Source organism: Eumetopias jubatus, unplaced genomic scaffold (assembly GCF_037043125.1).
Source record: "Eumetopias jubatus isolate StellerSeaLion01/CBP00866 unplaced genomic scaffold, mEumJub1_p1.0 scaffold_8, whole genome shotgun sequence".
NCBI lineage: Eukaryota > Metazoa > Chordata > Mammalia > Carnivora > Otariidae > Eumetopias > Eumetopias jubatus.
The window spans coordinates 73,831,312-73,846,082 of NW_028274814.1; the positions used below are offsets into that span (position 1 = coordinate 73,831,312).

The 14,771-nt window shown below is 36.7% G+C and overlaps 1 protein-coding gene across 3 annotated transcripts in view; it reads left to right on the forward strand.

Moving 5' to 3' along the window:
- TMEM117 (transmembrane protein 117) overlaps window positions 1–14,771 on the forward strand; it is a 452,362-nt gene that overhangs the window by 220,867 nt on the left and 216,724 nt on the right. For 2 of the 3 annotated variants that reach the window (XM_088025581.1, XM_028123175.2), the window contains exon 3: window positions 13,730–13,829. The exons of the other annotated variant lie outside the window; for it this stretch is intronic. In XM_088025581.1, coding sequence (XP_087881707.1) covers window positions 13,730–13,829 — 100 coding nt within the window. The remainder of the gene's footprint in view (window positions 1–13,729; window positions 13,830–14,771) is intronic. 3 annotated transcript variants of the gene reach the window in all.

Genomic DNA, 14,771 nt, shown 5'->3' on the forward strand with positions numbered 1-14,771 from the left:
GAGTGATCAATTTTAGGTCTTTTCACAGGACCAACTTTGTTTATCCACTGTATTGTTTCTGTTTTCTTACTACTTGTTTAATTAAATTCTATTTAAATTTTTAACTGTTTTTATCTTTTGGGCTTCTTTTGTTTTTTTCTCTAATTTCTTGAGGAGGATTCTGAATTCATTAGCTTATTTAGCATTTCTTCTTTTCTAATATGTTAAAATTAAAAGTTTAAGCATTGTTTTAGTCTCACAATATTTTCATTACTATCCAGTTCAAATTATTTTCCCTTTCCCACCGAGATTTTTATTTTAACTCACATGTGATTTGGGCACATGTCTCTTGGTTTCCAAAGATCCGGGGATTGTCATCTTTTTATTATTGATTTATAATGTAGTTACATTATGGTCAAAGACTATCCTCTGTAAGATTCAGTCATTTAAAAGTTTTTGAGACTTGCTTTGTGGCATTGTTTACGGTCTATATTTCTAAATGTTCCTATTGCATTAAAAGAATGCATATTCTGTAGTTGTGGTGTTAGTCATTTATGTATATCCATAGATAGAGTTGGCTAATTCTCTCATTCAAATCCTTTATGTCCTTACTGATTTTTTTGTCTGCTGGTTTCATTGGTTATTGAGAGAAATATGTTGATATCTTCTATTACCTGTGTGAACTTACCTACTTTTTCTTACCCCTTTGTCAATTTATTGTAAGTTTCTGTAGTGTAAGGGCACATTGTATCTTCCTGATGAGCTGAACCTTTTGTCATTAGTAAGGTTCCCTCTTAATCTATAATAGTATGTTTTGCCTTTAAAATTTGATATAATCATAGTTACAACAGTTATATATTTTACATACATAATAGCTATATATTTTTTGTCATTGTTTGCATGCTATCTTTTTCAGCTTAATTTTTTTTTTACTCTCTTACTTTCAACCTTTAAGTAGCCTTATTTTTAGATGTGTTTTTTTTTTTATGACAGCATATATTTGAATTTTGACTTTGGAGGTGTGAAAAATATCTTTATTCTGTCCTCACACTTTTCCTCTACTTTCCGCTTTGTCCATTTCCTCTGGGTGCCTCGTTTTTGTTTAGTTTTGAGCTTTTTTGTCTTGTTAGAGATTTTTCTCAAATATATGGTAATGTCCAATCTCTGCTCATTTTTAAGAGGGGACAATGAGAAGATGAGTAGAAAGTCTCTGTGCACAGACAAGCTTATGACAGGAAGTTCTTGAGGAAGGGGGCTGTGGTTGATGAGCATTTAGCTATTTCACTGGGAGACCTCAATTGTTAATAAGCTTTTTGGGGAGGGCAAGGCTGGTGTTTGAGATGTTTTCAACCCAGACAAACAGCATTGTGGGTAATGGGACTCACAGATATATAATATTATATAACTTATAATATACAATATTATAGATATTCTATAATATATCATATACAGTATTATATATATTATTACATATAGTACAATATACATATATTAATTATAATATATACAAACTTGTACTTTTATAGCTCCTATTTTAACTAAAATATCTAGCTCTTTGCCTGAACTTCTCCAGATAGCATATGTCCATCTTCATTAGGTGGGCTGAAAGTCATTTCCCGTTTTTATTGGCTGAGGGAGGGTGCCTGGTAGTCTAACTATACTCATCATGCAGGATTTCCAACTTCTGTTTTCAGTTCTGTCCTTTCCCTCTCTCCCCTTCTGAAATACTGAGCCTTCTGTTCTTGAGTATTGTTGAGGTTCAGAGGCAGAATTTAGCTCCCTCTTTAATGTACATCCCAGAAGGATTTAATCATGCAGAAAAAGCTAAAACCATGTTCATTACCATCCCTTAATTTTCTTTCCAAAACTTTAGTAAAATTTCTCATTTTCTGTCATCTCTTTTTCTACTCTGCAGATTTGATTCTTTTATTCCTAGACTGTACCTTCTGGAGAGGGGAAACCTATCTTCACACCTGGAACCCTCCCTTTGAACTACTGTGACATGGGGCACCAAAAGAAGCTCCTGAGAAATAAGGTCTAAGTTAGATGTCCCTGTGGAAGCAGGGACATTTAGTTCAAGGACAGTGGTCAGGTGTTGGAAGGAAGTATTGTGAATAAAGCACAACATATTTTATTTCTAGCCCCATCTGAATCCAAAGGTATGAGGCTATTGTACGTGAGCAAGTAAAAGTTCAGAGAGGCATTTCTCCATCATCTTTGTGGGTAATTGGGTTTGTAAGGAATCAGCAGCACTGTGGATATTGGCGTTTGGTGGCACAGGCATAGTGTAGTAATGTGGGTATACTGGTGATTGATCTCAGAATTGGTGAAAGTGACATAGGTCACCATAATAGGACCTGCAACAGTATCTTCCTTGTCATTGGCACAGACGTCAGTATCTTTGGGCCTTGGTACACACTGATGTCATGAGTAGCAGTAACAGAGACTTCGGTGGGCATCACTAGGAGAGAGGAGATCTTTGGGGCCATCTTTGGCAGTATTAACTGGAAAATAGCACCATGGTGGCTGAAAGTACTCATTTCAACAGCACGACTTCCTGAAAACTCATTGAATTATTTGGGAGGAACTTGATGGGCCCGAAATGCTCACAAGGTGGGTGGAAATTTGGTTTTATTTCCTTTTTTTTTTTTTCATACCGTAGGCTGGTATGATATAGCTTGTGAAGCACACGTTGCAAAGCAGAGCGTGAAATTCTTTATTGTTAAATCAAATGAAGCTATATAATTAGCAAAATTGCAGAGCAAATTTATGGAGCAATAAGAGTCATGTCATTTCTAATTTGAAGGGCATTTGATAATAGTTAGGCATTGTTAGGATAAAGAAATGCCCCGTGGGCTTGGCTCTTACACAGAGGGTCTAAGTGCAGAGCTGGCTGTGGGTGAAAGGTGTGTGCTCTTTAGCATCCCAAGAGAATTGGACACCTGGAAAGGTTTTTGAGTCCTAAATCGGCTACCCCAAGTCACTCATATCATTGACAAACCCAATTCCAGAGCTCCCCTCCCAAGCTACTGTGAAACTCTCTCCAGCTCTTTATTTTACACTAAATGATGTCGGCTTCATCTGATCTTTTTGTTACCTTCTGCTGACACTTTGTAGCAGCCCTGTAAAAATCTTTGATATGTCAAAAGTGCAACCTCCACTCTCTCTAAGCTACACTTTATCCTTATTTTGTCTTTTGTCAACACTTTTTATTTCAAAATCAGGTTCCTTTTAGACCAGCAAGCTAAGAGGTGTAACCTTTTTATCTAGCTTTTTATCTGTTAAACACACAGCTACTCCACCATTTATTGTCACTTGTTTAACACTCTCCTAGGGTGCCCCACATCTCATGAAATGGAGACACATTCTAACAGATTGGTTTTATCTAGAGCGTGTATGCCCATTTTTTTAACGGGTGCCACTCGGAACTTCAGCACACTTACGAATTTTGTTCATGTGAATAGTACACTGAGATTTAAAAGTCTACCTGTTGTCTTAGGCAGTGGGGTAAAGAGTGGGCTCAATGCATTTATCCTTGTTCTTCTTAGGAGTCATTTGAAAATGAACATCAGTTTATCAGCCACACTGGTGACTCTTTTCTTTTAGCCAATTTAATGGCATCCCTTTCCCAAAGGATTTACAAGATTCTCGTATTGTTAAAATTGAACTAAATATTCAAAAGCACATTTTTAGACTAACATTTTTTTCTTGGCAAATGGTTACAACTCTCTTCATTGCAATGAGTGGAAGCTCAGTCCAGTGAGCTTAGGAACAAAGACGGGAGGCAGTAATTATTAGAAATTAACAGGAGGTGTCTCATGGAATCCCAAGTACAGGAAGCTGGTCTGTGGAAAATGGTGGAATTAGACCCACCTATGTTCTGTTATCTTTCTTCTTTCCTCCTTTGAGTGAGTCAGTGTACTGACTCACTTCTTCTGTTCAATACCCCCTTCTCTGTTGCTGCAGACTTGAGTTCCCCAGTGCACAGGACAGAATGTGGACACCTTCCGGTTTTTTTTTTTTTCATCCAACCTTGTGGATAAAGATTTCCTTCTTTTTCTCTTTGAATCTTGGTTCCTAATTACCAGAAAAGGAAAAAAAAAATAGGCCAGTGACAGAGTTGGATATTGTTGTATACATGTGTCCTTAAGCTTACCCTTAGAACCCTGACTGGGGAAGGGTGGTTGTAGGACAGAGGAAATTATTAGACAAGAAATACTGGATGGTAATGTAGGAAGTGACGACTTAGCTCTGAGGTGCTATTTCCTTTCCTTCAGAAAACTGAGTTTATAAGTATCAGGCTCATTGTCTAGCATATAGGGAGACATCAGTAATTACTTGTTTAGTGAAAAGAAATAAGGTAGGTGCTTATCTGATATAAATTCACATGCTGCAAGAAGGGTTTTTGGTTGAGAAAATAGCCCCCTTCCCCCTTCCTATAACTAGAGCCTAAAATGTCTTCAACAAGAATAGAGAATAAGTGACTGGGAAATAGCCATGGCTGGCTGGTAGCCAGCCATGGGGAAAAGAATGAGAGCTGATTGAATTCACAGCCAAAAGAAGGAGGAGGAGGAGAAAGAGAAGGAGAAGGGGAGGGGGAGGGGAAGGAGAAGAGAAGGAAAGAATAATTATCGTACTATCACAAAGCAATTATGCTTTGAATTTGAAAATTGTGTAGGGAGTAGAAAGACAGTCTCATTTTTCATGTTTCTTTATTTTATTGGACACAGTAGAAAAATTATAGTTTCTGCCCAGTTTATTCTATCTATGTCCCAGCATTTTTGTTCCATTATTTCTTATCTATTTTGACCTTTTAACAGCCCTGAACACTTACCTTCATTGAAAAACATCCATTAAAATTGAACTTGCTTTTTGTTTTTTGAGCAGCATCAGAATCTTAGCAGAATTTATAAGTTATTTTATGCCTCCCTAATTAATTTGGAAGGAAGTATCATTATGTAAGATAAATTAATTAATGCCATTCTGGCTCAGCTCGCAATTACTTTACAATTCAGATATATTTTATCTGAATAGTTATAAACACATTGAATGTTATTTAACATTAAAATGTGATCAAGTTAGATATGAAATTAATTTTAAGTAATATGTGGCTCTCTGGATTCCCGTGGGGATTTATTGGGGCTCTCTTAGCAAAAAGTTCAGGATTTTACATTTTTATTGTTTCTATTGTTTTTCCAGTGACTTTAGAAAAGATACGTTGTCTTAGCTGTGTTTAATTCATTAGAAGTAGAAGATAGGCCCATTTTGGGCATCCAATTCGATTGCATATTCCTGGAGTATTTGTGAAGGTGAGGAAAAAAAAGTGAAGTAAAATAGAAACTTGGGGTATAACCACAAAAATTCTGTAACTTTAAAATTAGTTTTGAGGCTGTATTATTTTATAGCCTGGTAAACTTCTGAATTTTGACTTCAAAGAACAAACAACAAATGTAGGTTGGCAGTATCCATTTGAAAGGCAGTGAAATAAATTTGCTTTCTTTTCTCACATGAATAAAAGAAATGTATTTTACTGTATAGCTCTTGTATTGTTGGTGCCAGCAAATTGGTGCACAAAGCTACATATTGATATCTAGTCTCATTTAAAAGGATTCTTTTATTTTTTTACTTACTATTTTTTTTGCCGTCTTTCTGTTAAATTTTTATTGAGGTATAATTGATATACAACATTATATTAGTTTCAGGTGTACAACATAATGATTTGATATTTGTATATGCTGCAAAATGATGACCACAATAACCTTAGTTAACATCTATCACTATACATAGTTAAAATTTTTTTTTCTTGTGTTGAGAATTTTTAAGATCTACACTCTTGGGGTGTCTGGGTGGCTCAGTTGGTTAAGCATCTGCCTTTGGGTCAGGTCACGATCCCTGGCTCCTGTGTTGGGGTTGGGGTCCCTGCTCAGCAGAGAGTCTGCTTCTCCCTCTCCCTCTACTAACTCTCCCTCTATCCCCACTCCCCCTGCCACTTGTGCTCTCTTGCCCTCTCAAATAAATAAGTACAATCTCTTTTTTAAAAAAAAATCTATGCTCTTAGCAACTTTCTTTTTTTTTAAAGATTTTATTTTATTATTTATTTGAGAGACAGAGAGAGAGAATGAGAGATAGAGAGCACGAGAGGGAAGAGGGTCAGAGGGAGAAGCAGACTCCCCGCAGAGCGGGGAGCCTGATGCGGGACTCGATCCCGGGACTCCAGGATCATGACCTGAGCCAAAGACAGTCACTTAACCAACTGAGCCACCCAGGCGCCCGCTCTTAGCAACTTTCAAATATCCAATACAGTATTATTAAGTATAGTTACCATACTGTACATTACAACCCCGTAACTTACTTATTTTTTATTGTTATTTTTCATTTTAATTACGGTATGAATAACACAGAGTGTTCTGTTAGTTTCAGGGGTACAATATGGTGATTCAGGAATTCTATACATTACTCAGTGCTCATCATGGTAGGTGTACTCTTTAATCCCCATCACCTATTTCACCCTTCTCCTCCCCCCACCTCCCCTCTGGTAACTATCAGTCTGTTCTCTATATTTAAGAGTCTTTTATCTGGTTTGTCTCTTTTTTCTTTGATCATTTGTTTTGTTTTTAAATTCCACATATGAGTGAAATCATATGGTGTTTGTCTTTCTCTGATTTATTTTCTATTTATTATACTCTCTAGATCCATCAGTGCTGTTGCAAATGGCAAGATTTCATTCTTTGTCATGGCTGAGTAATATTCCACAATTTCTTTGTCCATTCATCTATGGATGGACACTTGGGCTGCTTCCTCAATTTGGCCATTGTAAATAATGTTGCATTAAATATAGGAGTGCATATATTTTTTTGAACTAGTGTTTTCATATTCTATGGGTAAATGCCCAGTAGTGGAATTACTGGGTCATATGGTAGTTCTATTTTTAATTTAAAAAGATTCTTTTAAATAATAAGATTCTGGGGGCGCCTGGGTGGCTCAGTCGGTTGGGCGTCTGCCTTCGGCTCAGGTCATGATCCCGGGGTCCTGGGATCGAGCCTCGCGTCGGGCTCCCTGCTCAGCGGGAAGCCTGCTTCCCCCTCTCCCACTCCCCCTGCTTGTGTTCCCTCTCTCGCTGCGTCTCTCTCTGTCAAATAAATAAATAAAATCTTTTAAAAAAATAATAAGATTCTGTAGATACCATGCAGAGATTTTACAATATTTTACTTTTTTTCATTATTAGTCAACTAAATTACATTCAAATTAATTTACAACATGTAATCGCAGAAAGTCAAGGATGTGTTCTTCATTTTGATTTGATTAAATCCTTGCCTCTAGCTTTTTATTCTAGAAGAGATAATAAAAATGATACAATGCTATTCTGTTCTTTGTTAGAACCTAATAATTACATGGCCTACTCATCTTTGATGTTTATTTTTAGTTTATCTTATATTGCAGATTCTTTTTTTATCTTTTATCCTTTTGTCCTCTTCCTAGTTTGGCCCTGGGGTCAGATAATCTAAGTAATTTTAAATTAATCAGTTGACTACTTAATTCATTTAAATATTTATTACATCCCTAAGTCATGCTATAAGCTGGGAAAAAATTTACTTGGCCAAATGAAACATGCTCTTTATCCTTGATGAGCTAAGTCTTGTGGGAGAGAGGGGCAATGTGAGAAAATCATTAAAATACTTGAGGAAGATGATTTAATACTGAAGTATATTCAAAGAGTTATGGTCATACCAGGGAAGGGATGGCTTTCGGGGGTAATGGCAGGAGATTTCTCAGTGGCTAGGTTGAGTTAGCGATCTCAGGCCAGAAGAAAGGGGGTGACGTTCCAAAGAACACTGCACACAAAGTTACTAAGGTTAAAAAAAAAAGGATACTAAGGCACATTATAGAATAGTGGGGTGTTTGGTGAGATTGATTCCGTGGTGAGGTGGAGGGTCTAATAAAAGGAGGTTGTGACCTGAAGAGAGAGGTGTCTGAATGAAAGCATGGCTTGGCAGAGAGTGGACAGTCTTCTTATCCATGCTCTACTCTGTGACAGTGGGAGCCACTGTATTATTTTAGAAAGTGGGAGTCAGTAGGCTAGAGGTCTGCCATGTTTTACATGCCTATTACAAAATTGTGTGAGAAACTTTACATTCTTCTTTCAAAACTCTAATAATCTCAATCCTCAGGAAACCTGTGTGAGAAATAGATATTTTTATCCCCACTCTACAGATAAGGGAATAAGTTGATCGTTTTCCCCAGGTCATAAAGTGGGAGGTAGTTTGGAAACCCGTGACTTTCTGGTTCTAGGATTCCTGCTCTTTGTTATAATGTATTCCCTCCCCAGGGGTCACTACAGTGGCAATACAGAGTCGGAAATAGGAGGCCATGGCTTTTATTTAGATTAGAGGAGTTTATGAACAGGATTAAAACATTGGTAGTAGTGATGACAGAAAAACAGCATAGATTTGAGAGCCTTTCAGAAGTAATCTTAGTGATTAATCAAATGTTAGGAGTAAAGGAGGGGGAGGAATTACTGATACACTAAGGTTTCTATATCTAGTACAGTTGAGTTTCACTGAATGGGCTGAAGCAAAGCAAGGGATGAAAGGAATGGTTGATGTATGGTGAATATATTCACAGACAGGGTGAATTGGTTCAATGAAAACTCCATCTACAGTCTTTTTATATATGTCTTCCTTATAAAAATTAGAAGGTATATGTGGCTGAAGTTGAGAAATTTGAGGTGGCATTTTATCTGTAAGCATTTTAGGTCCAGATGCAATTTTAATTATTCCAGGCTACTTCTACTAATTGTCTGCAGGATTTTGACATTCCAATGCATCTTGTTTCATAGGTTCATACCGTAGCTCTTGCCTGGAAGGTTCATACACATGTATTGAGTTCCATCAAAGCCTTTCAATAGGGGCGCCTGGGTGGCTCAATTGTCAAGCATCTGCCTTCGGCTTAGGTCATGATCCCAGGGTCCTGGGATCGAGCCCCACATCGGGCTCCTGCTCAGCGGGAAGCCTGCTTCTCCCTCTCCCACTCCCCCTGCTTGTGTTCCCTCTCTCACTCTCTCTCTCTCTCTCTCTCTCTGTCAAGTAAATATATAAAATCTTTTAGAAAATAACCTTTCAATAAGCAAGAACTAAGAATTTTGAGCAAAAATACTAAAATGTGGTTATTTGTTTTTGTTTTTTAAGATTTTATTTATTTATTTGACAGAGAGAGACACAGTGAGAGAGGGAACACAAGCAGGGGGAGTGGGAGAGGGAGAAGCAGACTTCCCGCGGAGCAGGGAGCCCGATGTGGGGCTCGAACCCAGGACTCTGGGATCATGACCTGAGCCGAAGGCAGACGCTTAACGACTGAGCCACCCAGGCGCCCCTAAAATGTGGTTATTTGGATAATAGTTCACTAAGTGACTAGATTGAAGGCTGTTAATCATTTCATCACAAATACAAGAAGAGTGAGAGAGGGTTAATATAATAAATCTAGGTTTAATTCTTGGTGCTTTGTAGTGACAGATTTTTTTTTCTCAATGTTGCAAGAATGCTTAGAATTTTTGCTTTAGTTTCATTGTGTTAATGCAGGACTGTACTCATGTTAAGTCAACTCCTTATCCATGATTTACTTGTGTATGGAGCCCCCAATCTTGTTTATGTTGCCCAAACATGGCTGGGAGAGACAGCTGTGACATTATGAATCCAGCTGGGCACAGATGGATCTTCAGTGAAGCATGAATCCATATTGGTTTGGTGATCTATGTTTACTGCCTCCTGTTAAACTTTCAGAGACTCAACTCCTAAATCACCTAGCATTGACTACATCCATGTACATATAAGTAATAGACTGAAGTGAACTAGAACTTTTGTTGCTAGTGATCAAGACTGTCCCCTGTAAGATCAATATACTAGATTATAGTTTTATTGACTATTTAGCCCACATTAGAATCTGATTAGTTTATGCCCATTTAGCACATAGTTTTCACTTAGTTGCGATAGTCTTGATAGCTTTTCAGGCTGTTTTGATAATTATGAACATTTCCAAGATCCTGTATATTGAAGTTTCCACACATCTGTTATGGATTTGACAGTTAAACTTGAGATCTCAAAAAATAAAAACCGAAGTTACAGCCTGTAAAGAAATTCATTTAGAATTTTTAAAGAAAATATCAATGATTGATATTTACCTGGAAGGCTGGTAGAACTGCAAGATTTTCTAGATCTATGCACAGTAGAAATAACAAGTAAAGTATAAAACAAACAAAAGATGTATGAATGGTTGAAATAATTAGCTAAAACTCCAAACAAAACTAAAACGTTAATGGTGCCTCCTAGCAAATAACATTTAATTCTCAATCACTCCCCAAAACATTGGGTATGAAGCTTCACAACTTCACTTTTGTAGAGAGCAATGTGATATTTAAACTGGCCAACATTGCTGATATAAATGTATGCACACTCTGTCCTTTACAACCAGAACAGGAAATGTTGTCACTGTTAATGGTATGCAAATCAATGAACTAGTATTTCCAAATTTTTGTGACAGGTTGCATATTTGTAATTCTGTATGTTTGTCTAAAGCAGCAAAAATTAGAATACTTACTTACCTTTTATACATATTAGTTATTTCATAAATTGTGCTATCTCATCTTCATTGTTACCATAGCATTCAGTACTCACCACATGCCCACAGTTCAGATCTTACTTTACTGCTGTTTCTATGGTTTAATATACATAGATCTACCCATACCATATAGAAAAAAATATGAATAACTTGGTTTGCTTCATTAATTCACACAGTAAGCAAATGTTTATTGATAACATACTATATGCAGGTGGTGCTCTAAGTGCTGGGGAATCAACAGTGAAAAGAATGGCCAAAATAACTCTCTGTCCTCCTGGAGCTTATTATCTAGTTTTAGACATTGTTTTTTCTCTTGATTTTCGGTGATATAGCCCTGTTTCTTGACATCCTAGTAATTTTTAAATGAATGATGGTTGTTATGTATAAAAATGTGTAGAGGACCTAGATGATATTTTATTCATCCCGAAAATGTTCACTCTTTCCTGTTAGATGGGAGGAATAGAAGCTGATCACCTTAATCCAGTCATGGAATGGAGTAGGTAAGGACTGATTCAGTTTCAGTAAGGACCCATCCATCTCTGGTATTCTCTAGCCTCCCATTGCTCTGTGTATTCTCTTGGGCCATTCCTTCTGGCAGGTTTTGAAATACAATAGTCTCCTCAAAGTGGTGAAATTGCTAAACCTCTGCTATGCTTCTCAGAGACTTTCTGCTTAGTCTCTTAGCCTCCCCCCTGAACATAATTCATAATTTGGTAAATGTCTTGAAAGTAAACCCAGCTGTATATCATGCTTCCTTCTGGGCCCCTCCAAAATGAGGATCTTGGTTCCTTAAATTCCTAATGTTTGTCTCTCTAGCTCATTGAGACTTCCCTCTGCCCAGGCAAAGCCCAGATTCTCATCCTCTTGCTTTGCGTGCCGAATCAGCAAATGTCCCCAGGGAAAATATAGCTAACCTTTCCACAATTCCCTCCAATCTGATAAATTGGTTTTTCTAGTTCTCATTGCTTAATCAGCTTTCAGGTTGTTTTAAGCAGATTTTGGGGGGCAATTTTTATGTTTTATTTATATTTTTTAGTTGTTCGTGACTGGATCATTAATCTCTTGCAAGCTTATCCATCTCATCCCTATTTTTAGATGCGGAAATTAGAGAATGATGTCTTCTCTTAGACATACCTATGTTACCACAAGGAAGGTACCCGGAAATTTCCACCCTAGCTCAATGTATTCTAGAACTAATTGGCAAAGTAGGCATGTAGGAATGTGTCATTGAACACATCCTTCAAAATAAGTGTTATTGAAAGAGCTGGACAGTTAAGAGAGCTGATACTCTAACGTACGCTGAATTCATTGCCCAAGAACTGTTCACCAGTAGTAATACGGAAGGGACTAAGACCAAGCTGTCCAAGTTAACTTGTGGACTTTCACATGGAGGCTGCTTAGATTGGTGAACTCAGTGGGAGTCCAACACTTGAGGATGACTCTGATGAGCTGCAGCTTCTGCATACTACTCTTGACTTCTGTTATGAATTATCCTCAAAGGAAGTTAAGTCTGGATCTTCATTGTCTACTAAAATACTGGGGAATAGAGTAGATAGTCTTTGTGTTTTTTTTATATTTCACTAACTCTTGTAGGAAGAAGATATAGCATAGTGGTTAAGTGTCTGGATTTGGGAGTCAATCAAATTTAGATTCAAACCTTGTCCATTTGCTAGATGCTTGACCTTGAGAAGGTTGCAAAAACTCTCCAAAGCCTCAATTCCATATCTGTGAAACGGGGATAATAACATTTCATTGCGCCACCTGGAAGCTATTGGAGACACTGTATTTAAAGTGCTTATAATGATCTCTGGAATATCGTAAGCCAGCAGCTTAGTTATTTTGGGTATTATAGAAACCTATGGAATAGAGACTCAGAATTTTGAGGTGAGATCTTAAGATTTTTATAAAGATCTTCTAAGGTAGGTGAATGAAGTATGTGGAAAAAAGTGCTTTTAAGAATTCGTAAGTTTATTTTTGTTAAGTAAAACTATTTAAAAACTTGTTTATTTTACGGATAACAAAACTATAAGAAAGAACTCCAGGAAAAAAAAACTGAATTGGAGATGATTTACTTCTCAATGACTTCAAAAAATTCTTTGTAGTTTCACTAAATAACAAACGTATCATTTTCTGCTATATTTTGTTTTAAAGTTAATCTAAGAAGAATCAAGGTTAACTAATATTCTAAATTGTACAGGTGTTATCATGTTTAAGAAAAGGAACAAAATTTAAAGTAAAAAAAATTTTTGAGTAGAAAAAAAAAACTTGAGAGAGAAAGAGAGAGAGAAATTTGATTCCTAATTACCATTCATTAGTTGTGTGGTATTGATTGGGCAAGTTAAATGATCTCCCTGTGTCCCAGTTTTCCTGGAGAAATTATACAATGGGAAAATAATTCTTAGATTTTCTTGAATATCAAGTGAGGAAAAGGAAATAAAAATTACATGTAATAGGCATAGTCTTGTTACTTGTATTTAATGATCAGTTGTGCCTTTGAATCTCTCTTCGGACCATGAAGAACATGAATTGGTGTTATAGGAAGCAGAAGAATTTGTGACACAAAAAGAGATGAAATTAAATCTGGTTATTGTTATTTAAGTAATAATTTAAGCCACATGTATTTGAGTCAAATTTTATGTTTCTTTATTCTGTGGAAATTTTCTGAAATGGACATTTTTTGACCATTATTCAGGTATGATATTTTATCCAAAGCCTAGACCCAGTACCCCTTCAATAGTTCTGAGTCAACAGAACTGAAGGAAAAGCGAACTTTTCTCTTCCCTTTCAAGTTACTCTAATTCAGGAATCGTTTCCACACTCTGCATACCTGAGTGAGCATGAAATGATGCCTTTACTGAGTATTTGTTTGATTTTTCAAAAACTGTTGTCAGTCTTACAGCTTGAAAATGAAATGCACATGGTAATTGGTAGAACCACAGTCAGTCTTCAAATCTAATTGGAACTGACCCAGACACCCTCAGAAGTCTCCCTAGCCTTTCAGATCTGTAAGCATATGTGATGAGACAAAGGCAGGAGAGCTTGTTGAAAGGGAGGGAAGTCCCTTTGCGTGTTGCTGAACCAGAACACTTTGATACGGCTCTCTCAGTATGGACAATGTCTTGTGTGTTTGTTTCCACAGAGCATATATCATTACAGACTATATGGGCATCCGAAATGAAAGTTTCATGAAATTAGCTGCAGTAGGGACCTGGATGGGGGACTTTGTCACAGCCTGGATGGTAAGAAATTTTAACTTCACCCATTTCAAGCATGAGATGGAGGAAAACTTTCATAATGTTGGATAGACACTGCGTTTGAAGGGTTTAGAGCAAGAGAGTTACTTCTCTCTTGAGTGGAATAAATTCATGAATACAGATAAATTTAGAGATTGTATGCAATATCTGTTTACCTTAGGGGAAAAATTAATGCAACTATAATATGAATGATGGCTGTCCACCAGGAAATATTTATTTATAACATATATACCTATCTATCTGTATATGTTACAAGTATACAAACATACATTCATAACATTAATAGAAACTTCCTTGTGAGGTTCTAAATAATTTTGTGAAGACTGTTGTTTTTGACATGTGCAATTTTCAGGTAAGGAATGTTGTCTGGCCAGTCTCAGAAGACCATATGAAATATTTTTAACAACTGTTTTCTATTTAAAACTTTTTTTCACAACACATCTTATAATATTTTATTAATATTATTTTATTTTATTTTAATTTAATTTTTTTATTTGAGTATAGTTGACACCCAATTTACATTAGTTTCAGGTGTACAACATAATGAATCAACATCTCTGTACGTTATGCTATGCTCACCACAAGTGTAGTTAGGCCTCTTAAAATAGTTTTCTACATTTATTTTCCTCATTGAACCTACAAAATTAATGTTGCATTTTAGTATTTATTATTATTATAAGCCTACAACAAACAGACAAACCATATTTCATGCTGAGTTCATCTGTCAAGAGAGTAACTTCTTTTTTCATTTTTTGTTTTCATTAAAATTTTTTTGGGGGGCGCCTAGGTGGGCTCAGTCAGTTAAGCATCTGCCTTCAGCTTGGATCATGATCCCAGGGTCCTGGGATGGAGTCCCACATCGGGCTCCCTGCTCAGCGGAGAGTCTGCTTCTCCCTCTCCCACTCCCGCTGCTTGTGCTCTCTCTCT